This window comes from Cyanistes caeruleus, chromosome 4 (assembly GCF_971803275.1).
Source record: "Cyanistes caeruleus chromosome 4, bCyaCae1.hap1.1, whole genome shotgun sequence".
NCBI lineage: Eukaryota > Metazoa > Chordata > Aves > Passeriformes > Paridae > Cyanistes > Cyanistes caeruleus.
Window position 1 is genome coordinate 59,887,172 of NC_141704.1, and position 27,062 is coordinate 59,914,233.

Sequence of the window (27,062 nt, forward strand, 5' to 3'; positions counted from 1 at the left end):
CTTTTCCAGATCCTGCTGAGAAGCCTGCAGAAGTGTTTGTCCAGACAATATCCAGTGCCTGCCATTATTGATATAAGAGCCAAGTCCTTGGTCCTGGAGCCAGTTGCAGACCTGCTCCTTGGTCCACTTTGCGAATGGCATGTCCAACTCACTGCGGGAGATTTTACCCAAAAAAGACTGATAAATCCCTTGCTTCCTCCTGTTCTCATAAATAATGAGAACGCCAAAAGCTAAGCCTAATTCACATCTTGTGGAAGCTGGGACAATCTCTGAGGGGCAACTACCAGCATGATGAAGCGCTGGGCGTTGCTGATCTATTGCGACTGTCATAATGAACACGGCCTCCTATAATCCTACTGAAAAGAGCCACCTCTGCTGCCTAGCATGGCTACAGCTCTGGAATGAGACTGGAATGTTTCACTTTCTCCTTTAATCCCTCGAAGTACAGCAGGAAAGGCAGAGGAGGAGTATCTGTCACTGCCACATGAGGGCTCATGCGCTGCCTCAGGGCCCCATCCTGAGAAGGCAAGAGCTCAGCAGCAAGACCCCACCTCAATCCTGCAGAGACCCTCTCTCACAGGAGGAAGCGGCCTGTATCTGCCTGGTTTTGCTCAGAGAAGAGAGGGGATGTTTCATTTTGGCACTGCCCTTCTCCTTCGGGCCCCGTGCTTGGCCGGAACGCCGGGATCCAAGCACTGGCACACTGGCCCCCCTCGTGTCTTACTTGTGGGACTGCCCCAGGTCCCGAGACCAGCCCAGCCGGGGCCCTGCAGTTGCTCTTGTCCCTCCTCTTTTGAACTCCGTCTCAGACATGTCTTCTGGGTTGAAGGTGGTGGACTGACTTCTTTTAAGTCTAAAGGAAGAAAGCACATTGACATTTGGCTAAGGAAAAGGCACATCACTGCCACCCACTGCAACCAACACTGGCAAGATCTCCCCCAGGGCTTGTAGCTCCTCTTCTACCTTCCCTCAGCCTAGTCTCATCTCTCCCAAATACCACACAGGCTCCTGCTCTTGGGGTATTAAACCACGAAGCCACATCTTGGCAGGGGAGAAATAGAAGGTGTGTTCCCAGCAAAGCCCTGCCCAAGCCCCAGCTCTGGAGAATGGTCATCTCTCATCTTTTACTTACCTTCCAAACAACTTCTTGATTCCCTTGGCCTTTTTCCTGGAATCTGGAGAAGGTGGTGTGATCTGCAGACTATCTGCTTCTTTTGGGCGAGGGGGCAAGCCAGCCAGATCTAAGTGGTCTGCAGATCCCTTCTCTGTTTCAGCTGTCAGAAAACAAAAGCTCTGTCAAGACCCTCTTATGCAGGACTGTACAGACATGCTCCTGACCTTGGGAATGACTCCTGCTAGATTATTGAGAGCCACCATGTCAAGAAAATGGGGCAAAGAGGAATGGGAAAATCCATGAGAAACGCCACATGTTCCTCCTTCATGGGCCTGGCTGGTAATGAGCCAAGGCAGTGCTCTGCTTCAGTTAAGCGCCTTGCTTCCAAGGTGGGAAAATCCACCTCGTGAATCAAGCAGTGAATTAAATCCCAAATTTACTCTTCCTGAGGGAGTGTTCCTACAGTGCTTTCACAGAAAGAGCCAAGGCACGTGGGTGCCCAGAAACAATTCAGAGCAGTGGCAGGGAACTAAACCAGAAGTCCCCAAAGCACAGAAAGCCAAGTAACCTTCCTGTGGCTATCTTCCCCAATAGTATGTAGTATTTCATTTCATGGCCAGGAAATTCTAGCAACAAAATTCCTGCTGCAGAAGGAGGGCCCTCTTCCCCTCACTTCTGCAAACTCTGGAATATTTTGTTCCTTCTCAGAGGAGCACCATGGATTTTAGGCTCTGTCTGAACTGTATCTTCTGAGTGAACAACACATCTCTGATCAGAGACCCTCAACATTACCACCCACTCTAAAAATATTAAATCCTTGATCTGTAGCCGTTTTCCATGACAACAAACCTGAGGGCTCTTGTCCCTAAAGAAGAAGTTGCCACAAAAGCTAGACTATTAAAGGAAAAAACAATTTTAAGATAATTTAAAAAGGAAACGAATAGGATTGCAATATCTACTAGACTACGTAAGCAGAGATGTGCCAGCAAGTGCCAGATAGCTGAATAAAACTACCACTTGGAGTTTATGCCAGTTGCTTGCTGGGGAAGAGTGAGAGCATGAGCTTGTTCAGCTGAAGCAGCCGTGGCAAGGCAGTCAGGCCTGGAATCACTTGCAGCATCTTTTAATATAGCTCTGTAATTAAATGACCATCGCTTGTGTTTGAAATGGACTTTCAGACTTACAGGAGAAAAGTAAACAATGCATCAAGGCAGAGCTTATATTGTTGGGACATGTCCCACAAGCCACAGAGTTGATGCTGAGATGGCCACAAAAGGGCCATGACCAGCAACAAACTCTAGGCTTTGCCAGTGTATCCTGCTGGGCAAACTTCAGATGGTTCAGCCAGAATATCTATGAACGAGTCCCATTTTCCACTTTGTCAAACCTTGCAGTGAAGCAGCAAGGTCACACAAAAGATCATTTCCAGGCACTTTGGTTTGGCCACTGTCAAACACAGAGATCCTGCCAGTGAGAGAGAGACAGAACTAACATCAAACCAGGATGTGGCATTTGTGGTTTTTGCTTTACTTGTAGAAGGTAAAGTAAAAAAAACCAAAAACATGTAAATGGCATTCTAGAAAGAGAACACCAGGACAAGATTGGGTGCATTAGTAGCAGAGATATGCGGGAATTGCACTGTTTGCTCCTCATACCTGACTCCTTTTCATGCACTGACACAACCCTGTAGAACAGATAATATTTAGGGGGCCATATGAGAAAAAGAGGGCCCAAAGCCCTTGGTCTCTTCACCACCCCACATGACACAGCTCTGCTTCCTAAGGCAGGTCTGACCTGCCCTGGTCAGAATCATCCAGGGAATGCTCACATCACAAGACTGGTTTTTATTTACTATGTGAATGGCTCCTTCCCCATTTGCCCTAGTTATTTCTCATTTGTTTTATTATATCATAAATACAACTACATCTAGAAGACTAATTACATATGCTTTCCCTCAGAACTCCCTTAAATGAATGCCTGGGAAATACAGCTCATTCCTTACTTCACCACTCTTTATGAACTCCTCCAGTGGATCTAGGACAAATGGCAGCACAAAGGTAACTAAGCATCACCAATTCTCACCTGGTACCTCAAAGTACACCAAAAGTACTCAAACTTTGTCCTCAAAGTTACAGCAAAAGCCTCTGCAAATTGACCCGCAATCTCTCATTAGTAGCAGCTACTCAGGAACAGCACAGCTGACTTCTAGCAGAGGGCGAATGTTACGTGGAAACTCCTTTTAGTGATGGGCAGAAGTTCCGATGCAGAGCTCTGGTGCCTGGCTGTGGTTTGGGAAGTGTGTGGCCACAGCCAGCTGTTAGCAGCAGTCGGGGCACAGGGCTGGCATGCAGGATTACTGTACCTAAAGTAGGTGCACTTGCACTTCGACTGCGATCTTCAGATATCCACACAAGGCACAAACCCACACGCAGCACAACGGGAGAGAACACGCAGAGGCACAAGGTCAAACACAGTTCAAAACTCACGGTGACAAAGTACGGGACAAAAGGAGGGAGGGACGTGAGACACAAGCGCCACACGAAGCTGAATTCACATGGGATTAAGATTTACTGGGACCTCCCTTTCACAACAAAGGAGTGGAGCAGAGCTCTGTGGTGCAGAGAGAAAAATGGCACTGCACTCACTTCGGTGCAAGGGGGGTCACTTGCTCCAGGACCCGCTGCTCCTGTGAGGTGGTAAATATCTGGACAGCAACTTTACAGATGGAAGAACTGAAATCTGGATAACATCAATAACTTACTCAAAGCCACAGCACCCTGATTTAGATGACCCATCTTCCACTCCTTTATGACAGCCACAAGTACTGTGCTTTGTTAGACAAATTAATTTCAGGACAAAACAGGGTATTACACAAAAGCAAACATGAAATAAACCAAAGCGAAGAGTCTAACCCTCAGAATTGACTGTACATCTATTCCAAGTAAGCTAGCAACTTCCCAGGCTGTATGACACAGGCAAATATAGGCAGCTCATCATCAATGTGTAGGTATGTTACTTGTTTTGAACAAAAATCTGAAATTCTCTTGGAGTAACAAAGAAGAAGCTATCCCCCTTCCGGCTTCTGAAATAGATAGCTAAATTCCTAAATCTCATGCAAGAGGATAAACAAAAACCTCAGGTGCCTGCATTAGATCTGGTGCGGGGACTCACTGGATGCTTGAACTGGATCATTGGAAAGACTGCTAGAGCAGAGCAGTAAATGTAAGTAGAATTCCAGTTAGTGGCAACAGTGACTTCTGCATTAAGCAGAGCATTTTGTTTATTTCTTTTCATTGAATTTATTTCTTTTCTTTGTCATATGCAAATGTCACCAAATGACAATACCAAAATACCCCCCACCAACACTACAAGTAAAAACATCAACGTGAGCTTGAATGACTTGCCAATCCTGTTCCTGTTGCCACCACTTCTTTTGAGAGGCTGCTTAAGTAAAAAAAAAAATAAAAAAAAAAATAATTAAAAATTAAAAAAAAAAAGAGAGAGAACGACTGAGTGCTGTTGCCCTATTTCTGAAAATGTGTATCCAAAAATCTTATGAAAGATAAAAGAAAATCTTATGAAAAGATATGAAGATGGAGCCAGGGGAAAAAACCCCCACAAATCCCAGGTGTGAACTACTGCCAGACAGCCAGCATTTCATACAGCAGCAATCCCTACAAGGTCCCAGGGGAGATACCACAGCAGAGTCTGAACTACATCAAACACTTCCTTACATCAGTGATTTTTTTTTCCTGTTGTTTGATATTTTCTAAACATTCTACTGTCAGAAGTGCCACCAAGTCATGGTGAGACTAAGGCTGGCTTTCCTGCTTCTTAAGGCAGTTACTTAAGATGCTTCAAAATGCACAGAATCAGAATGCGGAGGCATGGTACCTACCCAGATTGGGGGCACTTGCAGTCCTCTTGTTATTTTTTATCTTGAAAAAGCCTCTGCCAAAGGAAGACCTGGCTTTGCGGGTGCCGAAACTGTCCTCATCGCCTGTGCCACCGTGGGAAGGAGACTTGGGAGGGAGGGTTGCAAAATTATTGCCTTCCACAGGAGGTTTAACCTGCTTGAATTAGGGAAATAAAGAATCAATACAAGGGAATTGCAGAAGGACTTTTGAGAGCCTGCAAAATAACCACTGGCAGATTATCTGGGAAGTCCTCATCTGTCACTACAAGAATACAGAATATAAAAACCATTAAGAAAAACATAAACAACATCTTCATTGGAATATGTTGTCCTGGTTTGGGCTGGATGGTGTTAACTTTTTCTTAGTTCAACACTGTGCTGTTGTTCAGTGCTGTGTTTTGGATTTAGTAGGGAATAATGTGGATAACACTGGGATGTTTGGGTTGTTGCTGAGCAGTGCTTGCCCTGAGTCAAAGAGTTTTCATTTTCCCATGCTCTGCCAGCAAGGAAATGCACAAGAAGCTGGGATGGAGCATGTCCAGGACAGCTGACCTGAGCTACCAAAGGAATATTCCACACCACAGAATTCCATGCTCATGAAATAAACTGTGGGGGTTACTGGGAAGGGGAGCCAATTGTAGCTTGGAGATGGGCTGGGCATTGGTCAGTGAGGGATGAGCAATAGTATTGTGGTGAATCATTAGTCTTTTCAGGGCTTTCTCTCTTCCTCTCCATTTTATTATTAGTTTATTATTATTATATTATTATTATTAGGATTTTACTTTGTTTCAATTATTAAACTGTTCATATCTCAACCCCCAAGCTCTATCTTCTTTTTTGTTGATTCTCCTCCCCATCCCACTGGGGCAGGGAAGTGGACCAGCTGTGGGGTCCTTTGTTGTCAGCTGGGATTAAACACTGGCATATGTTCAGGAACCAGGATAACTATCACTACCTGCTAAGAGTAAATTGTGTTCTTTAAGATGTATCTCAATTTCTGTAAGGCTGACTTAAAGGTATGGCAAAGGTAAAAACAGAGTCCTGAAAGGCTTTGAACTTCTCCAGCTTTGAAGGGTCTGTCTCCCCCACTGGCAGCTGTAGGGGCAGTAAGTGGGAAGCAGAGAGACAACACCCCACAGTACATTGGTTCTCTGCCAAGTGTCAAGAGAGCTCTTTCTGTCTGTCACTGCTCTGCAATTTCTTAATTAATGGATTAATTGACTGTGTCCACTGCCAAAGCAAAGAGGAAATTACATATCAAGCAAGGAGTATAAATACCAAGAGAGGTATCAGACACTCCAGTTAGCCCATTTAAAGCAGTTCTTTAACCTCACCAGCTGTTTCACTGTCTCTTTGAAAAAAGGAAGCAAAACCATTCACAGCCCAAATATAATCCTTTGGCTTTTGCTGAATCAATATAGCATTCATCCTAGGGCTGGTGTCTGAGGTCTGTCACCTCTGCTCAGGTGTTCCTAGAGGTAAGGACTGCAAGATGTGTCCTTAAGGTACCACAGGGTGACTGTTCTGCAATGTCGGGCTTTTCAGAAACACACTTGCTAGTCACAGGAAACAATTGAGAAACCCAAAGGTTTTTAAAGAGACACTAATCAAAGATAATTACAGAGTCAGTAAAATGCTTAATGGTTAGCTTTGCTAATTATCTTGTGTGAGAAAAACATTAGCTTAGCTGGTAACCTTATGCTCCATCAGACTGGAAGATAATCCACGTGTGAGGAGGCAAGGACATGTTGAGCACTGAGCACTGACAGTGGCACCCACCAGAGACTCCTCACTGTCCTGTCTGCAGGATTTCATTCCCCCTCTGGAATGGCACGTGGCAATTCCACACCTCCCAGCCTCCCAACACCTCCTCACTGCCCGTGTTTCTCCAAGGACACGCATCACCACACACGCACACACACAAACATCACACATTACCTCTGCTGGCTTCTGTGCACAGTCTCTGTCCTGTTTGGGAAAGATTAAGACATTTAAAAAGTCATGGTTTACAGCCAGTATTCAATTCATTATGATTACCCAGAGTTAAGTTCTGACTGAAATACCCTTCCCTGACTGTTCCTTTTCCCCAAAATAAATCTCTTCAGAGCTGTATTTCACACAGATTAAGTCTTGCTTGGTCTGAGGTCAGTGAGCCAACATGGAAACAGGGTTGCTGTGGTTCACTTTGTGGAGGATTAGCTGTGCACGTGATTAGTGACATGCACAATGTTAAGGCATTCACAGGCAGAGCTGCTTGAGGGACCCAGGACAGGAACCAGGCAGGGTAGAAGCCAAGTAGATAAAACATCCACAGCCTCTACTACTTGTCTGTCCAAGCAAACAAAAAACAAAAGACCCCCCCAAACCATGAAGGTCAGCTCTTTTCAGGTTCTGGTGACATTTTCAGTCCTGCCAGCCTCCCCCCTACACTGCAAGGCACAGGGGGGATCAGGGAATTCAGGAGCTTCTAGGAGTTCAGGCTGTCACAAAAGAGCACAGGAATCACACTGATTGGATGGCATTGCTAGAGATTAGCTGCTTTTGGTCACTTCCACAGAAACATGAACTGAAGCTATCCCCAGACATCCAACAGCTCAGTATTTTGTTTCTGACTACCTAAAACATACAGTGTGTATGTGTATTGTGATTACATGGCCTTCCAAAATTATTCACCTTAAACATAGGTAGGAAGAGGTGGTGGTAGTTATTTTTTTCTTGTCTCAAATCAGAAAAGCATATCCAGTAAAGAAATCTCACCTCATTATCTGAGCAAAAACACAGCAAGACAGTCTTGGGTAAAAACCTCATACAAAAATTTTAAAAAAATCACTTGTGTTTTCAAGGACAGATTTTCTTCTATAATAGAATGTGGAAGATGTGACATGTGTGTGACCACTGCTGAAACACGTCACAAGGAGCCCTGCTTTGACTCAGAATTTCTGAGAAGGCAACACAACACCCACAGGGTCACAACAGAGATGTCACACCTATGTGCAAGGAGATGGGAGGAAGTAAGAGACCAAACCTACCACTTCAGATGTGTCTTTCCTCAAACTGCTCAGACTGCTGGACTTCTGCAGTGTGGAAGTTCTGAAACAACATAAAAACCAAGCTCAGTTATTAGAAATAAATTTGCAAAGATAAAGACCCTCAAAAGAATCAGCTTTAAAGACAGCTTTATAATACATGATGAGATACACTAAACCCAATGATAATTTGAATTAAGATGCAGTAATTCAGTGCAGTAAATGCAGTAATCAGAGCTCATGCAGTTTAATGAGATACTGTAAGAACTTTCACACTGGAATAAATGCTGCTTTAGGAATATGGATATGTGGCAGAAACTAAAATTATTTTCTCATTGTAGTCAGCTGATCACCTTTCCCCCACTATCAAAAGGAAACAGCAAATCACGTGTGCATGCACTGTGGAAAACTATAAATTTCATAATATACTGACAGTTTACCATGAAATTAGAGATGCTTCACAATGTAACAGGAAGTACCATATGCCCAGATAAAGCACAGGAAAATAATGATCATGAAAGCATGGGGCATGAGCAGAAACCTACCATCACCAAGTACCATCTAGTCTAGAATTAACTGACTTATTTACATATGTAAATGTGTATGTATGTGCTTTGTGGGGGTTCAAGCTGACTATCAACATTTAAGTATGTCCACTGAACAGTTTTGATTATGGCACTTACACTGGACTATCACACAGATGAGTTTCAGGGGAGGAACCTGCTGATCTTCCTTCACTGTAAAAACAAAAGATAGGAAAAAAGGCTGAGAAACAGAAATCCTATGATCTCAGCCTGCTTTAATTCTGTTTTCCCTTCAGCTCTTATGGTACTAACACAGGGCAAATTTTCCCCGCTGTGGTGGCAAGTCTTGTAAAAGATAAAGGACAAAGGTGAGCTCAAGAGCCCCAGGAAAGACAACTCTCACTGTAAGATGATGACAATACTGAACTATTCGGCTTCAATAAATGCAGAGGTTCCAGCAGGGTCTGCAGCAACACAAGGAGTGGTGGTCACCATCTCCCAGTCATCACCCACAGCACAGGGAACTTTGCTGCAGTTTAGTGCTTGCTTTGTTTTTTACCAGGAGGAGACACAGGTGAAATCCCTGCTGGTGATGGCTCGAGCTGCATGAGGAACATGCACAACACAAACTGAGCAAAGCTGGGCTTCTGGATCCTTTTCTCGACTGGAAGTGGAAAAATCACACATCAAATTGAGCTTGCACTGATGTTTCACATTCAGATTGATGATTGTTTCAAGTCAATACTTCCTTGCCTCTGGATTCTTAGTGTTTGATACTCCTTAAGATAAAGCCAGGGATTTGGACCCATAAGAAAAAGACACAAGCACAGCCTTTGTTGAGCTGTGAGTCTGGGGTGCTTTTCTGTACTCCCTGCAGTGCCAGTCCAGGTCTGCAGGGATTGGGTTTCCTCCCAGGAAAAGGAGGGTGCAGGATTAGAAATGCTGGTGAAAGGTGACAGCCACTTCTCAGCCAGCAGCTGTTGCTGGTTCCAAGCACAGGGACCCCTGGCTGCCACAGCTCAGCCACAGTCCCAGGCTGCAGCCACACAATCCTTTTGTTTCTCCCTCTCTCAGGTTAGAGCTGGAAGCCCTTTTGTTCTGGCACTGCCTTACAACCATCTTTAGTCACTCTGAAAAATGTCTGAGCACAAATCACCAGGGCTGGCAGAGCCTATGCCACGCCAACCGTATTTCCACGATGCAACCTAGACAAAAATAACAATTCTGTGGCCTTCATTGCATTAGATCAGCTTCCCTCTCCTTCTGCTCATTCCTGGTAAAGCAGCTGGTACAAATTATGAGCCAACAGCAACTGTTATAAATGAACTATTTTCTGGTGGTTAATGTTACAAATGAACTAATTTCTAGTGGTTAAGGTTACAAGTTATCATTGTATGGTGATTGCACTAAATGTACTGGTGTAAGAGAAGTAATGGTTGGTTCGGCCCACGTGGGAGGAGGGAGGTAAATTTAATAGTGGGACTCTTGCAGAAAAGCAGTGTCATGGAGGAAGACAGCACCTTGAGGTTTGATTGGAGGAGAGACTGACCAATAAGGTGGAGAAAATCGGAAATGATTGGTCCAGGATGTTCGTCTGTAGAGACCAATGAGAGGACTGAGAGCGAGCCAATCAGCAGGAGGATGGAAGAAAGCACCAATCACAGACACCCAGAGGATATAAAGGCTGCTTCAAAGTTCTACTTGGGGTCTTCCAAGGGAACTTGAGTCCTGAGGAACACCCAGCTGCGGTGGTGTCTGGGTTTCTTTGTTATCCAATTTGTTGTGCAGGCTTCTGGGCATAGCTCAGGGCCTCGCTTTCAGACATTCTTGCTGTTTTTTTTAATAAATGAGTTTACTTTTTTTAAAGAAAAAAGTGATCGGTCTCGTTTACAACAGCAACTAAACCAGCCCTTGCTTACTCAGGATTTAATCAATTCACTTCAGGAACATTAGCTTGGTTTGCAGCAGCTAGGCAAGGGAATCCTAGCCTTGTTTACCTGGCTAATGACTTGAAAATTCAATGACTGACAGATTATTTCTCTTCTTAAATGTCATAGAATATTTGATTTACAATTGAAAAATACATGGAACCCATAATACCTCATTTCACTTGCAGGATCTGGCCTAGAGTGTGTTTTCAGTCTCTCTGCAACAGTTTCTGAGCTCTTGGATGTCGATGAAAAGGAAGGGATTGAAATCTGTAGAATGCTGGTGTGGATCTGTAAGGAATTCTCAAAAGAAGGAAGACTATATGTTACAATCTTCTGAACTGAAATTAAGCAATCATAAATGAAAAAAGAGTAGCAGATAAACCATGAAGAGAAGGATCTGAAATAAGGTTTCAAAAGTGATTTTTGCCTTGTTGTAATAGAATGATTGACTCCTTGAAAGATGGCAGTGCAGATACAACATCAATCATTGCACACCTAAGCTACAGGTTGGTAGCTTAGGTGCTACCTAAGGCTGCCTGCCAAATCTATCTCTACCACAGACACCATGAAGGATAGTCCACTTTTCAGATTTAATTCTGTCCTCAGACACTCAGAGACTACAAAAACACTGCTAAACATTTAATTTCATTTTCATCATAGCATGTTCTTGATGGTTAAGTCAAGACCCTGCTCTGACTCAGAGCTTAGAGAACAGATCCATAGTTTTTTTACAGGAAAATCCAATTGTAAAAATCAGAGATTATACAACCTATGTATAACTTAACTGAATGGATGCAATTATGATTGCATCCTTATACATATGACAAGATATATTTAGTAAGTCTCAACATACTTACTTGAGGTTCGTGACAAAGTAAATGTAGCTCCTAAAACAGTTACATTTGTAAGAAAAATAATTTATGTCTAATAGAAAAAGTAATTTAGATCTGTTCTCATGATAAATACAGCTATTAGCTGTCTCCTGACCCCACTTGAGGATTAAGAAAAATAAGTTTAATTTAAATTCCTCAGCAGCTTTCACAAGAAAACTACTTTCTCCAAAAGGATATGAGACATTAAAAAAAACTGTGAAACCCAGAAAAAATATTTTCAGAAGCTTGAGTTTTGTTATCTGCAATAGGAATCCAGCACAAACAATGTTTTCAAGGAATGATGGCATTAAATAAAGCAAAAAAAATAACCCCAACCTACCTCTTCATGAATATTTACATTGAACTCATCATGGATTGGAGATGCTGTTACTGGGGTTGGGGATGGGCTTTTCTCTGGGTCAGTCAGACTTGGTGTGTCCAACAAACCCGTGGAAACAGACCCTGAATTCAAATCTTCACTTTCACTTTCCTTGCCTGGAGGAAGAGAACATGGAAATTTGTTGGTTTTATAAGCCTTGCTCCCACAAAAGCTGCAGCCAGTGTGCTTAGTTATGGGCCAAAACCAGAATGATTTGACTGCTGGGGATTTTTAGGACAGACTACAATAGGAGAAAGAGAGTCATGGCCAAGTGTCACTTCTCACTTTAGCCATCACAGTACAGCAGGGTTGGAACAGAGGGAGGTCTGCAAACACCCTCACGGCATTTAGTGACATCAGTTTTAACAAGCTGAATAAACTGAAGTACTTCTTTCCTTCTGTCTGTTCTGGAATTTCATTCTAAATACTTTGTTTTCCTTATTTGCTAAGAGAAAGACCAGAAGGTTGAGTCTGCCTGAAACTTAAGATGTCTCTGTGGTATCTTCAAAGTACCCTGAGGAAAAATGCAGCTTACTGCTCAGGAGTCTATAACCAGCCTAGAAGTGACCACATCAGGTCTGCAGCCTGCCACAAACTGAGTGTGTCTCATTTAGGTAGTGCTGAAGACCACACCAGGGTTGGCATCCCCTGCTCTTTCCACCCTGGATGCTCCTGAACTGCTTCAGTGCTACCAAAAGGCTCAGACTGGCTGTGAAAGACAACCAATACTTTCTAAAAGGTGACCAGAAATCCAGTGCTTGTTGCCAAAGACCCGAGGCAAACACAAACCAAATTCTGCTCACAGCAAAAACCTCTCTTGCCCATTTTTCACCACCTGGAATCTGTGCCCATGCTCCAGGAAGTGACCAAGGAGCACAGTCCCCAGAGAATCAAGGTCTGTTCTAACACCCTCCTGTGCTTGAAGGCACAGCACTGCAAGAAAGGGAAATACTAATTTAAAAACTGCTCCCCCTCCAACACTCAGCATGGTGTGAACCTAACACCACAAAAATACATATTTTACTTCCTCACTCTTGCTGGGCTATTGACAATCTTCACCCTCTGAAGGGGTCTGGAAACCTCCACCAGTCTTATAATATATGGAATGAGCCATTACAAGTTGTGGTATAGATATAGCACTTCCTTCAGTCACACAGTTAAGCTCACCACCACAACACACCTGGAGTTTAAATGAAACAGCAGAGTTTCATTTTTTCTGGTTGTACAATACCTTTTTTACCTTGAGCCAGTATCACCATGTCTTGGACTTTCTTGTACCTGTTCAGAGATTGCCGAAGCTCTTCTATCTTCCGATCCTAAAATAAAAGGAAGTTGTGACTGTGCTGCCTCCCCCAGAAATAATACAAATACTAGATCCTTTAGTTTAACTGGCTGTGGGACTAAAATAAATGGGAAGTGTGTATGGGACAGGACTCAGAATACTGAGTGGCTTCGAAATATCAAAAATTATATACAGCAAAAACTATCATCTGATTAACCACTAGAACTACCCCATCTTTGAAAGTGGATTTCAGCACCCTTATTAAGTCCAAGGTGGAGCATAATAAATTTGCCATGTACAAAGGATTTAGGGCTTTGGTGATCAAAAGAAAACATTCTACAAAACGCACATGCATATGAAAGAACAAAACTACGTATGAAAATAATTCATACTTCACAGAAAAGCCCTTTTGGAAATGCAGCCTGTGATTTGGCACTTGTATGGAGCTCTTTATGTTTGAAGAACACGGTGAAAATTAATCACACTGAATTCAGCAAAACAACATTGTATGGACTCTGTAAGATCCTGTGTACACGCAGAGAGCCCGTAAATGCTTACAGCCCCTTAAAGGCACTGCAGTGCTTCTGACTGCAGAAAATCACAGATTCTTACAAATCTGATTCTTCTGACTATAGAAAGTCATTCATTCTTACAAATCTGATTTTTAATAAAAATGTGAAAAGCTCATACATGAAGGTTTTCTTAGAGATTTAAATTAATCTGATGAATGATTACTGAAAAAATAATGACTTTGCTACCTTCTCTTCATTTGCTGCCATTAGAGATTCTACCGCCTTCTTCATTTTCTGTACCTCTATATCTAAAAACACAATACAATTCTCCAAGTCAATTTAAATAAGACAGTGTAAGAAAAGAAGAAAAACAAAATTCCAGAAGCAACTCAGTAACATCTGAAAGTAGATTGACAAATTTACAAACATAACATAAGCCACTTAAATTCTTTTTTAGATGCAAACACAAAGAAGGAAGCTATTTTTCTTCAAAACCTCTTCTCTGACATTTTTATCAAGGAAATGATGAAATCCAGGAAATTTCTTTCCTTCCTCCACCCCTCTCCAAGCCTTACAAGAATGGAAAACTCAAGAGTAAAACTACTGCTTGACTCTCACTATCTCCATCTTTAAAGTAACCAAATACCTGCAAAACAACAAGTTCAAAATAAAAAAAAAAAAAATACTACATTTGGAATGCAATAAAACACATCCTCAGTGCAACAGCCAAAGACCACACCAAACAGCATCTCACAAACCCACTCAACAAAGCCATGGTATTAATGGATGTGATGAAGGAAGCACCAGTGATGCTCAGCCCTAATCCAGTATATGGATGGAGCAATGATGAGGGCACAGAGAATGATACAGGTATTTGCTGTGATGAGCAGTCATGCTGGAATATTACATTGCAGTTCAGGCCTGGGAAAAGTTCCTAACACAGACAACAGTGCTTCATCTATAATCCTTATTTACCAAGAAGTACAAATACATGAGAACATGTATATTCTGGAAGTGTTGTGAACTAGGAATTCAAAAAGAATGGAAATAATCTCCATTTTTTCCCTAAAGATCTACCTTGCATAAATGAAGTAAAATTCAAATTTCATTACAAATGTAAGCAGGTGGCCAAACTCACAGGCAAAAATGCCTTGTTTCAATTTCCTAAAAAATTCATGGAAACCAAACAGAGCAGGAAGAACAATTCTCCTCCTTAATGAAATGCACAAAGAAAAGAAGCTGCCTGACTGGCTTTCTAGATGAAAGACATTTAGACACATTGGGCTAAACCAGCAACTGATCCAGTTCCAGTGATTTTCCCCCAGTTGCTGGCTGAAAATCTGGTCTACGGGATTGCAACGGCATTTCACTGAGAGGAAACTGCTTTGTGAACCTTCCCAAGACTCAATCCTCTATCAATCAGGTTTTCTTCAGAAAACTTTGTGTTTCAAGTGTGATGTTCTGACCCTTGTTCTCTAGTTTTACTCTAAGTGTAACTAAGGGTTATAGATGATGCAACCTAACAATGTTTGTTAAAGCAGTTTTGCAAACACATGCAGAAAGCTATTCTGGAAAGAATTTCTGGAATGCAAATGCTCATGGAAAGACACCAGGAACCTTACTTTTATCTTTGAGCTTCTTTTTACAATTTTCATCTGCGTGGAGAAAATCCATTGGATTGGAAATTAGCATGAAGGTTATGACATGAAATAACTTTTAAGATATTATCGATACTTAATGAGTCAACTCTTCCTCACTTCATTCAGCTAATGAGGCAGATAATTTGTTAACTGCAAACAGCATTTTTTACTATCAGTCCACGGCTGATAAAACATGTTTCATGACAGCGAAAGATCTTCTGCTAAGCTACACTGAAAACCATAAAGCTGAGGACCAGAGAGTAATAAGAGTTCAAGTAGTTCCCCAGGGAAAAAAACCCTATATAAGTAGTCATGAATGCAATGAAGTCAGAGCCTGTTCATGTTTAAATGCTCTTTAAAAAAAAAAAATGGAATCACAGTTCATTGTGGTCACTTTCAGTGATCTCAGGCAGTGGTTTTGAAAACACCATTTCATGAAATAAAATGTGACAATCTACACACAGCATATTCCTCCTCAGGTCAGGGGAGGAGACTAATCTCTTGTGCATTTCTTTTTCTAAAAAACGTATTTTAAAAGCACAATCTTAAAATCAGCAATAACTATCAGTAAGATATATTTAAAATTTAAATTGTATCAGGTCAAAAAAGTCTGTGAAAAATTTCTGTGATGTTTAAAGAAAAAATTTCTGGTTTTAAATAAGTCCTCAATCTAAGATTCCCTCAAATAAATACTAATGGTTTCTTCTTTAGAAGCAAATAAAAGAATTACCCAGCATGTAAAATTTTTTGTGCTAATTCAAGCTTAATTAATGTTTAGACTTAACGAGCACACAAATCCAGAATCAATCCTTGATTTCACCTACTCACAACTAGGTCATCATTCTTTGGTCTGCGGTATGGTTTTTCCCCTTCCTAACCAGGAAGTTTCCTTTTCAACACCATGTTTTTGGAGGATTTGTTGAAATTAGTTTAAAAATTCCTCAGCCAGTATAAATGGTATCTTTTGAGGCCCCATGCAAGCCACGTAAGGAGCTAATTAGGGATTTTTTTGTCTTGTTTAAATTTGAACAAGACCTTGCTGTGACAGTAGGTTCAGCACTTGCATCGCCAATACCCTCTAAACATATTTCAAGAGGTAAACATCAAGACAAAGTTCAGGAAAACTGAGATTTATATCAGTTGTTTCCTCTACAAGGAAACATGACCTCAGATGAGCTGACGGAAGAGGACATGGTGACATAGGTGACAGAGACAAAGGCTGACAGAGCCTCCCTTTTTCTTACCTCTGTCCAGTATTTCAATCCCTTCTCCTTTCAGCTTGCAAACCAATTTTTCGTGCAACCTTTTCACCTCGGCTTCCTTCTGCTCTAGTTTGTCTTTCAGAGCTGACAGTTCATCCTGTAAAGACACAAAGCCACTTAGTGCCAGCTTCCACAGACAGCTGAGATGGTTCCACAATTCCCTCCTAGGAAGCACAGTGGACAGGTCCTCAGCTGGTGGAAGTGACTGAGGGCCCCTGACATTTAACACTGCCTGAGGGTGTACCCACCAAAGTGACTCTGAACATCCCAACAGACCTCTGAGCCTATAACAGAGCAGAGTCAGCAGGTCTGTGGTCTGAAATTGTTGGTCTCGTGTATAATTGGAAAGAAACTTCACATCAAAATTTAAAGACAAGAGCAAAAGGGGAAAAAAAAGAAGCAGTTTTCTTACTTAATTTTGCAGAGATAGAAAAAAAAAATGCAGGTGAAAAGGCTGAATGCTAACATTTCCATACTTTTTTTTTGTATTTATAGGGCATTTTGCAAGTTTGAGCCGAACAATTCTGAAACTGTGCTTATGCCAGGCTGAGGACAGTTTCAGAAATAACAATTGCTCCTATGGAAGAAGAATCAATCACAACACCAGCAAGCACATGAACACATACAGGAAAGCAGTTCAGACAAAAACGCGATACCTCTGCAACAGTTTGGGTTTGCTGATCAAGCATTAGGAGAGGAAGCTTGGAGCTGAGATTCTTAGGAATAAGACAGATGGTGTTTGGGGGAGTTGGGGTGTATTAGAAAAATGCTGTAAAGTTTTAACTTAGATCTAACCATCTGCACTAGCAAGTGACTGGCACTGATCCATGCATTTAACTTTTTAAAATTTGAGTCAAATCCTACCCAGTTTAGTAACATGTTTCTTTGATGTCCGAGGATATCTCGTGCAACAGCATCATCAAGACAGGACCCTCACTGCAACTGTACCCAACACTGAAAACTTAATTTGTTCAGTTTGTAAATAAAGCAAAACAATGCAAGACTCATCATTTTGCCATTTACAGCTTCTAAATTATGTTTTAAATCCTTAATGGAATAAACCAAACTAGAACACTATGGCTTAGGTATTTTCCTGAGCTACCCTCAGAAGATCTGGTGCAAATACATAGTGATGTCTGCAACCCAAACTATGGCCCAGCTACAGAATCTCCTGAAATTGGTTTGTGTTTGGTCTAAAGTATCATTAAAAAAGAAAATAGATCGATCTTAAAATTTCCAAGAAATCAAAGCTCTTTCCACAACAGTGGCTGGGCAATAATTACAATTCTCCACTGCTCCAAGTTGGCACAGATTATGATGGGATTTCTGCCAGTGTAGGATCCATGCTGCTTCAAAACAAGACCATTTCTTGGTCACTTGAGAAGCTGCTGCTATACCCACAGGCAACTAGAGCTGCATGTTGTCAATGTGTATTTCTTCCCCTGAATTAGAAACATGATATGCAAATTTACATGTGGGAGAGGGGATAGTATGAAAGAATCACTATTTCCCAGCTAGTTTTCATGAATACATTTTCTCTAAAAGGGTGATAAAAAGTTCTGTTTGAATAATGGATGTAAGCTACAGACGAGGCAATCTTCCCTTGGAAGGGGAGTGATTTTAACCCAAGTCGAAAGCCATTATGTGTAACCTATGCAAGTTTCAGAGCAGGAAAATCCTCTCCCCTGCAATATAAAAGCTGTTTACAAGGAATATCTACATAAAGAGCTTTCCACATCTAATGAGGAAGGGCACACTGCATATGAACACACAGCAATTCATGAAGAACAGAGCATGACAGCACAATGCAGGACAGACCAGTAAAGGGTGGAACATGAAGGATTCAAAACAGACCCAGCATTACCCAGAAACTGCCACACCTTTAGCATCTGGCTTTTTTGCTCCATCCGCTGCTTTTCATACTGCATCTGACCCACTTTGATTTTCATGCTAGAAAGTTTGGCCATTAAAGACTGGTAACAGAGACAGAGGAATGAGAGAAAAATAAAGGTAGAAAAGAGACAAGGCTAAACAGCAAAGAGAAGTTAGACACTTAGAGAAACAGGCTGCTAGAAATACTTAGGTGAATGCTTTCTCTTCAGAAGTGGATTGTTTTTAGCACATTTAGGAGAAAATAAATGCTGTGGAATAACCTGTGGAATACACCTTACATACTGCAACTGGTATTTCTTGACACACATGTGAAACAAAGGTCTAAACAGGTAATAAATTTACTGTTAACAGCACGGTAAGTTACCCTTCATAAAAAACAATGCTCAAGCTGAAAACCACAGCAAGAAATCTGGGAATAGTCACTGCTGCTAAGTGAGAACCATCAAACCCCAGGACATAAGAGTGCTCAGGATTTTGCAGGGTTCCGGCAAGGATTAGGGAAAAGAGCGAATTCCTAAAGCCAAATTTACACCCATCTCTGCTTCTTCCACTCAGCCTCACTTACTTTGGTTGTTTTCAGTTTTTTCTCATACTGGAGTCTCTCATTGTCCATTTCTCCCACCCTCAACCGCAATTCATTTATTTCCTGGATCAAATCCTGAGTGGAGGGAAAAAGACAACCAGAAACAACAAAGAACTTCAGTAAAAAAACCAGACGAATAGCTAAGACTGTAACAACAAGAAAAGCAGACATAAAAGGAACTCAGTTCACAAAACCACACCACCCAAATCTATCACTAAGTCAAGCAACTCAGAGCTTCCTAAATATCCAGGGACCGAGTTTCTCAGTTTCTGTTCCTGCAGCAAATGTAAGAGGGCAGAGGACAAAGGGAGACATAAATTGAACTTGTGTTCCCTATGCTGAGGGCCAGGAAAGGCCTCCTGCTTCTCTCTTCAGCTGCCTGCAGCCCAATACCAAGGATGGGCAATGGAAAACAGTGGCAGACTTCCTTCAACATGTAGCAGCCACATCCTCCCCTCTGCAGTCCCTCCCGCCCCAGGCTCACCAGCCATCACCTGCTTTTTTCAAAATATGAAGTGATTACACTGTAAAAATCTTCTACCACTTAAAAGAGCCCTCTCGCTGAGGGCTAACAGAGAAGCCATCACAGGTTTCTGCAAGGAAAGGCACCACTACATCCAGGCTTTGCAAATCCAGCCTGGCTTGGAAGAAATTCAGAGCCATCATAAATTCACATCCGAGCTCTTTAGCAGACCAGCTCAACCTCCTGGCCATCCTGTTGGATCCTGCCAGGTTTGGGGGTCAGACCTGAGTGCCCCCAGCCCCCTTGGTCAAACAAACCCGGAGTCTGACTGCTCCATCAGGACTCTTCATCCTCTAGGTCAGGGAATGGTTTGGGTTGGAAGGGATCTTAAAGCCCATCCAGTTCCACCTCCCCTGCCACGGGCAGGGACACCTTCCACTATCCCAGGTTGCTCCAAGCCCTGTCCAACCTGGCCTTGGACACTGCCAGGGATGGGGCAGTCACAGATTCTCTGGAGAACCTGTGCCAGGGCCTCACCATCCTCAAATACAGAATTTTTATGGATCTTAGGTTTGCTTTCCTTCCTGCAACCTGAGGCAAATGAGGCAAACCCTATCCATGGCAAGCAATGCTGTACATTGAACTAACAGCTCTAAGCACAGTTTTTCAGATCCAATAGTATAATTAATAGGGATTTATATTTATAGATTAACAAGCCAGGTGCTGACATTTAGAGGGTATTCATGGGTCTCTGATAACGGCTGCCTTCCAGCCCCACACCACACTTCCTAAGTTTACAAGCCTCTAATTATTATCTTGTGCTTAATGAACCTGATGCTGAGAGAGCAGCATCTGTCTTTCCTCAGAAAGATCCATGTTCAATTCTCAGAACTACAAGAAAAGTGAAAATACAGAACATTTTAATGCTTTTAGTCATTACTACTTCTAATCTATGACTCTGTAATTCAAGTACACCTGAAATTCCTTGACAATTGATTTGTTTAGGGCTGTTCTCTCCTGCAGCATGATCCAAGGTCAAAATATATTTGTGGAACTCACTGCTGAGGCTGTTCTCCACATATTTGTCACTTGAACTATATGACTTTTAAAATACTCAGTGTGACCCAGAAAACAGAACAATCTTGTAACCAGATTGGAGGTGATGGTGGATAAATCACAAAGAATTCCCTGTGACTGAGCCAGTTTTACCCTCTGGCTGCTGCTTCAAAGCCCCAATCTGGCTATGGACTCCTTCCTAAACAAACTCCCTTGCAGGGTATTTTCTTACATAAACTCAGCCCAACTCAGACCACCCATGTTCCTCAAGGAAATGTTGGTGTCTGCTGAGAAAGTGGAAATACTGGAATAATTCAAAGAACAGAACAATTACAAATCTCTATTAAGTACACAATTAGCTTTGAAAAAGCTGTGTGTTTGTGAACATCTAGACAGAAAATCCTAGAGCACGAAGATCTAGTGAGGCATCTGTTTAGACAAAGAATAGGGAACATGAGTAACCAACCAAGCTGGAATGGGAAGTTGCAACAACAGACATAAGTAGCACATGGATAATATGAAGGATTTAATCAGAATGGTAATTCTGTAGGAGACAGTAGCTCCACAAGTTGTCAGACACCAATTTTTTTCTTTTCCCTAAATAAAATCAGAAGAAATATTCATAGTTTTGCTTTCCCAGTTTGGGTATGAATCTTTTTCCATTTCAATCACTCCCCATAAATGCCATTATGTGTTTTAGGGTCAAATATTTTAAATATTCCTTTAAATACTCAGCTCTTCTAAAATAATTGATAAACAGCAATCTAATTAGATCAACACTGAATAAAATACTGCATACTTCTGAATAAGTACTGCCTCCAAAATATCTCTTAGAGATTTTGTAAGGGCTGTGACCCTTACAACTAATTAGACATTCATATTTTCACTAACCAAATGGAAATTAAGACATAATACCTCTTCCAGTGTTTAAGCCTAAGTGTTTTTACAGCTACAAAGTGTTGAAATAGACAAGAAATAATATAATAATATATAACACACTAAACTACATCATTCTGGCTTTTAAATGGAAGGAGAAACATTTGAGTAATAGTTCATTAGTTCTGGCATAAATTCCCTTGATATAAATCCATATAGTCTCTATTACAGTAACTACTATTTAAATAAAATTTAGGTTATTTTTATCAAAGGCATTTAGTGTATTTGAAAGAGGAAGGTCTTCATAGGAGATAAGCCTCTTGCACAGAGATTACAGATTTGCAGTTCATGGTGTACTCCCCACACTGGCAACATTTTTCTGGGAACCTGTAGCTCCATGTCCACCTTCTTGGTATGCTGAGCTGTGCTATGAAATTATGGAGAGACTGCAGTTCAGGGGGAAACAAAGAAAGGGAGAGTCCAGGAGAACTCTACAATATTCTGTAAAAATAAGGATAGATATAGAGGAAGCAAATCACTCAAAGCCCAGTGTTATAGATACATATTATATTGTTGGCTTTTTGGAAATATTGGAATGAATGTTACATGTATAAGGTTAGAAAACTTTGTTGTATTAGTGTGGTTCCTTCTATTTCTGTTGTTGATGAAGCTTAGAAATGGTAGTATAATATACATATGTGTTGAGCTATGGCATGGTATTGGAACGGGGACTACTTCTGTTTGTATAACCCAGGGACTAGGAGAGATGGTTGGAGACCCCCTCCATTCTTAGATTACCTTGTCCAGATGAGGACAGCAGTAACCAGAGCTCTGGGGGAGGAATTTATTGCATTTCTGTTATCAGGGAATGTCAAACTCGGTGGAGCCAAGAAGATTGATTTATTGAGAAAGGGGTGAGTAAAAAGCTAAGCAAAGAAACATCCAAAAGTTCAGGAGAATGTTGGAATCATGTATGAGAATTTATGAATATGCAGTAGGATTCTGTTTTTAAGGGACAATCCTTTGTTAGTAAGGTGTGCTCTCTTGGCTGAATGCAGACACCCGGCCGTATCTGTATACTTTATTTTTATTTCCTAATTGTCTTTCTATTAAACCTTTAAATTCTATATAAAAAAATACGTGAACCTTGTTTTTCACACCCAGTCACACCTGTTTCCAGTTCTGGAAAAGCACAAGGAACCACAGGGTGTTTGCAAATGAAGACACAACAGAACCCAGGTCAGAAAGCACCTGCTCCCCATGGTCATCTGGACCAAACCTTGCTTCCCCACAGCCATTTACTGCTGGTGCCAGCCTGTTTATCCCTTACTTGGGCTGCTTAGAGTAAGTGTCAGTCCACAGAGAGTTATTTGCTGTGTGCTGTAATTCATGAAAGAGCTGAGCTCTGTGTGGGCAGAGTCCCAGGAGAGCTGTGAGAGCAGCCAGCTCTTACACACACTTCCCACGGATGCCGGAGACCTTCAGTGATTCCCACCACCCTTCCCCCTGCCAGCTTCTCCAGCAATGCCATGCACAGAGCTCATCTGCAAAAATCAGCTGCTTTGAAGTGCTGTGATACTTCACATAACACCTGTTACCAACTAGAGGGAAAGGTAACAGGGAATCCATCCCACAGCTTAGCAGCACCCAAGGAAAGGTGCTGCACTGCAGGAATGAACACTGCTGTCACTAGCTAAAGAATCACTTTCAAATCTAACAGTGATACAAGTCATTAGTTTTCAACCTGTGAACTTCTTTGGGTCTGCAGATTACTTCAGACAGGCCCAAAAGAGCAATTCCAAAGCAAGTCTGACTTCTGTTCTTGTGCTTGCAATACAAGTGCAGAATGGTGCTTTACTGGAAACTGAGGAGTTGGGAAACCACTGGCAGAAGTGGAAAGGACAATTTTGTGTCCTGTCATGGCAATATGGCTTCTTTCCTTCTAGAAACAAATGACATCTGGAACATCCACAGTTACAACAAACACCTGACATTTCAGCTCATTTATGAATCCAGAACTGGAAGTTTTGTTCTGCTTCATAGACAGACTGAGGTATTTCTGATATGGGCTTTCTCATCCTGTCAGGACAGCTTAGCTGATACTTGGGGTTTTCCTGGGTTTGCCCACCTGCTTTGAGGCCTTCTGGCTTCCAACATGACTGAGGTTCAGCCACACAGACCTGCAGCACAGAGGGAAATGCCCCAGGAGAGCACTGCCAGGGATGGCAGCTCCACCTGGCTGTGCTCCTCCCAGCCTCTTGTCCTGGGTTCTTGTAAGGCTGGGGTCTGAAGCCAGGTTTCTCAACAGCTCCACAGTGAGTCAGCTCACTCCCTGTTATCAACCCCAGAAGTTCTCTTACTGTGCTGTGTCTCTACACATGGGTGCTTTTGTACTCACACCAGGCTGAAGCACTGGCCTCAGACATGCTTTACTCAGTAGGTGACATTTTCATGTAGGGTCAGGAGAGTGCAGTATGTTCACTATTTTATTTAAATCCAACCTAAATCCGTCCCTTCTGAGACCTGACAGCTAGAATCAAAAACTGCCTTTGGAAATCTTCCTTTGTAAAAACAGAATTTAAGAAAGAGGACATTTTTTTACTGTAAAAGGAACATGTTTTAACCTTAAAGATGAGTCCCCTTCTTGCCTGACAAAAAAGAGAAATCCCAGAAACTGTTCAGGTAATGTGAAGATACACACACGCTTTCACAATTTATCCTGCTGGGGTTTACTCACCTCTGTGTCCCTGAATCTGTCCTCAAAGTCCAATCTATCCTTCTCCACAGATGTAAGCTTTAATTTCAGAGTGGAAATCTCTGCCATAAGATCCAGCTTCTGAGTTTCAAGGGTTGTTCTGCTTAAAAGCTCCTGATTGAAGAGAACGGAAATTATTTACCCAAGGGGAAGAAACCAGTAATTTATTTTGACAGCTAAAGGTCTCCTTTATGGCGAATAGCATCCCTCCTCCTTGCACTATGTGAAGCCTGAGACACAGTTATTATCCATCTGACAGATTCCAGGCACCTAGGATGCATCTGGGATCACGGGGGCACTATCATGGGCTGGCTGCCAGGACAAGGAAAAAGCCTGTCTGTCATCACAGTCACTCTGGGCAGCAAGGAGCTGTGAGGGGAATCCACCCATCCTGCCAGGAGCTTTAATCTAAGGCTCTTTGAAGTTCAGGGGGGAAGGACTCAAAGGAGAGCAGAACTGGATTCCTGCAGTGTAAAGCAGCACTGACATTACTAAGTACAAAGAATTTAAAGCCAATATGGTAGAAAAATATCCCTTAGTTAAGAGCCACCAAGGGCTGCAACACCTTGAAGGGCAGTGCTCTCACCAAAGTTTGTTAAGACAGCAAGACAAGGAAGACAAGACAGACATGGAGCTGTGAAATACCTGCTGCAGCATCTCCTCTGTAGCATTCAGCTTCTCCCTGTGCTCCTCCAGGCAGAACTCCAGATCCCGGATCTTTTCTCCTTGGGCCTCGACCTGGTCTGTAAGCACACTTACCTGGACAGCAGGAAAAAAGGGATGCATGTTTAAAACCTTGCACCTGTGCCATACGTGTCAGCTGAAGAACTGCAAGGGAGCAACAGTGCAGGTTGGGCCAAAGTTTAACTGAGACCATGCAGGGAGGAAGAGGAGAAGCAAAGCTCTGCAGTGCAACATTTGGCAAAGGAAACAGGAGAGGAGGGAAGGCTCTCCCCTCACACTTACTAGAATTTCAGCCAAAGTTCTGGCAGACACATCGCAATTCTGCAGCTCTCCGCCTCACTGGAAGTTTTCACAAGGGGTGGCTGCTGCATTTTACTACCAATAATTATGCCTTTGCTGTGACAATACATTAACTCAACCCATTAGCTCCTGTCTTAACCACCACATAAACCTTGCTGCTTATAATTTATTCTCCCTCCCAAGTGATTGCACACAGTGTACCGTAACAAGAACTTTCCTCTTTTTAGAACAATAAAAGCAAAGGAGGTTAAAACACACGGCCAGAGGCTGGGGAAGACCAAGACAACATTTTTAAGACTGCAGACAGATTCCCATTTTGCTTTCTCTGAATAATTTTTTTCATTTTCAACAGGCTCTTCCTGCACTACTGCTGGGAAGGAGGGTGAGCTGCCCAAAGCAGAGCTCAGTGCTGTCACAGCCCCTAGGCTGGGTCCACATCAGGGAATGCCACCTGTGCAGTCCGAGGGGTGCCGGGTATTCCCGGCTCCAACAGCAAGAGGAAGCCAGCAGTCAGAGCAGCCCTATCCAGCCCAGCAGCAGGTGAGCAGGACCACCAAGGGGCTGCTCGTCTCCTCCTGCCCGCTGGCCAGTCCTGCAGCTTTTGTCACCTTTCCTAAGGACAGGACAACTCTCTCCTGATGCAGACATCATGTGAATGCTGCCAGGAAATAGTGATCTTAAGGATAAAAGGATATAAGGTAAGTAGGTGGCTGCTCTGAAGACCTGCTCCGCTAACAAAATTCAAAAAGAGCAGATACACAGACAGAAAGACCTTTAGATTTTTTGCTGCAATCTAAATTCACACCTTTTCCTAATTTGGGTTAATTCTCACATACCAGCAAGTCTTCTGAACACTGTCCAAGACATCACAACTACAAATAAATTCTCAGAAGTTTTATCACATACTATCAGACAGTCTTGTGAATGCAAGAGCAGAAAAAAATAATTTGGGTGACAACTCACTTGCAGAACAAGAGATTCCTTATCATTTTCCAGACGAGCCAGCCTTTCTTGATAAACATCTCCATTCCCAGATATGTGTCCATTAGTCTGGAAAAGACAACAAATATTGCATACACAACATATTGTGCCACAGTGTCATCCAATGTTACCAAAACATTTAATGAGTATTTTTATAGTCTGCACAGCTTAAAAACAGGTTTGAAGTATTCTCCAGCCCCATAAGGGTTATAAATCAGAAAAGTTGTCAAAAAAGGACACACAACCACCATTCAGGACAGAATTGTTCAGGGGCTTAAAGATGAGAAAGGAAGAACCTTCTGGTGACCCAGTTCTGCAAAATTCACTTACTGTGCATTCAGCGTTTTGCTAACAAAACTTGGACTCATTGCTGTACAATGCTAAGCCATACTTACAAAGAGACAAATACCCTGAGACATTCAGCAAGCGAAAAAAGCCAAACATACAATCTACAAAATGTTTATTATGCTTCTTGCAAGTCACACACACAGTCAGAGACATCCTTTTATATCAGGCACATTCTACTGGGTATGGGTGAATGTCTGCACTCTAAACACATCTCTTTGTAAAGCTGCCTGAGGCTAGAGAGAAACAAGAATACATGGTAATGCTATCAGGGAGTTCAGAGGAATCAGCAACTTTCTTCATAATAACTTCAACGCTCTTGAGCAGCGGGAAGGATTTTGTTCTATCCATATTCAAAGCTGTCTCAAAGCACTTCATGATCCACGCCACAGTCAGATCTCAAGCTCAGAAAAGGAAGTCTTGTTCCCATCATGGTATAAATCACTTAGAGGAGTCTGAGAAGCTGCTCTGAAATCCAGGGTGCTCAGCAGAGACATCCAACAATGTTGAGGGGCCCTGATTTCCTCCTGAGTATGCAATAAAAAGAAACTGGGGGAATAATCCTTCTGCCCCCAAGAGCCTACAGCACAACCCTGCCTTAAGAGGCCACCACCACTCAGGAGCTCCAAGCCTCCAGCTCTTGCTTTGAATCTCCCCTGATTACAGAG

At 42.3% G+C, this 27,062-nt stretch overlaps 1 protein-coding gene across 50 annotated transcripts in view; it reads right to left on the reverse strand.

Annotated features, from left to right (window-relative positions):
- PPFIBP1 (PPFIB scaffold protein 1) overlaps positions 1–27,062 on the reverse strand; it is a 104,361-nt gene that overhangs the window by 9,666 nt on the left and 67,633 nt on the right. For 6 of the 50 annotated variants that reach the window (XM_086885087.1, XM_086885091.1, XM_086885090.1 and 3 more), the window contains 16 exons: positions 26,032–26,118; positions 24,730–24,843; positions 24,067–24,198; positions 18,917–19,009; positions 16,441–16,555; positions 13,803–13,864; positions 12,994–13,078; positions 11,724–11,878; positions 10,681–10,799; positions 8,740–8,793; positions 8,060–8,120; positions 6,969–6,998; positions 5,013–5,184; positions 1,133–1,274; positions 725–853; positions 1–151 (listed from right to left, as the gene is read on the reverse strand). In XM_086885087.1, the coding sequence (XP_086741213.1) occupies positions 1–151; positions 725–853; positions 1,133–1,274; positions 5,013–5,184; positions 6,969–6,998; positions 8,060–8,120; positions 8,740–8,793; positions 10,681–10,799; positions 11,724–11,878; positions 12,994–13,078; positions 13,803–13,864; positions 16,441–16,555; positions 18,917–19,009; positions 24,067–24,198; positions 24,730–24,843; positions 26,032–26,118 (1,701 nt within the window). Of the gene's footprint in view, positions 152–724; positions 854–1,132; positions 1,275–3,476; positions 3,510–5,012; positions 5,188–6,968; positions 6,999–8,059; positions 8,121–8,739; positions 8,794–10,680; positions 10,812–11,723; positions 11,879–12,993; positions 13,079–13,802; positions 13,865–15,178; positions 15,212–16,440; positions 16,556–18,338; positions 18,432–18,916; positions 19,010–24,066; positions 24,199–24,729; positions 24,844–26,031; positions 26,119–27,062 lie in introns of all 50 variants that reach the window. The other 44 variants (XM_086885081.1, XM_086885084.1, XM_086885083.1 and 41 more) reach the window with 27 other exon arrangements.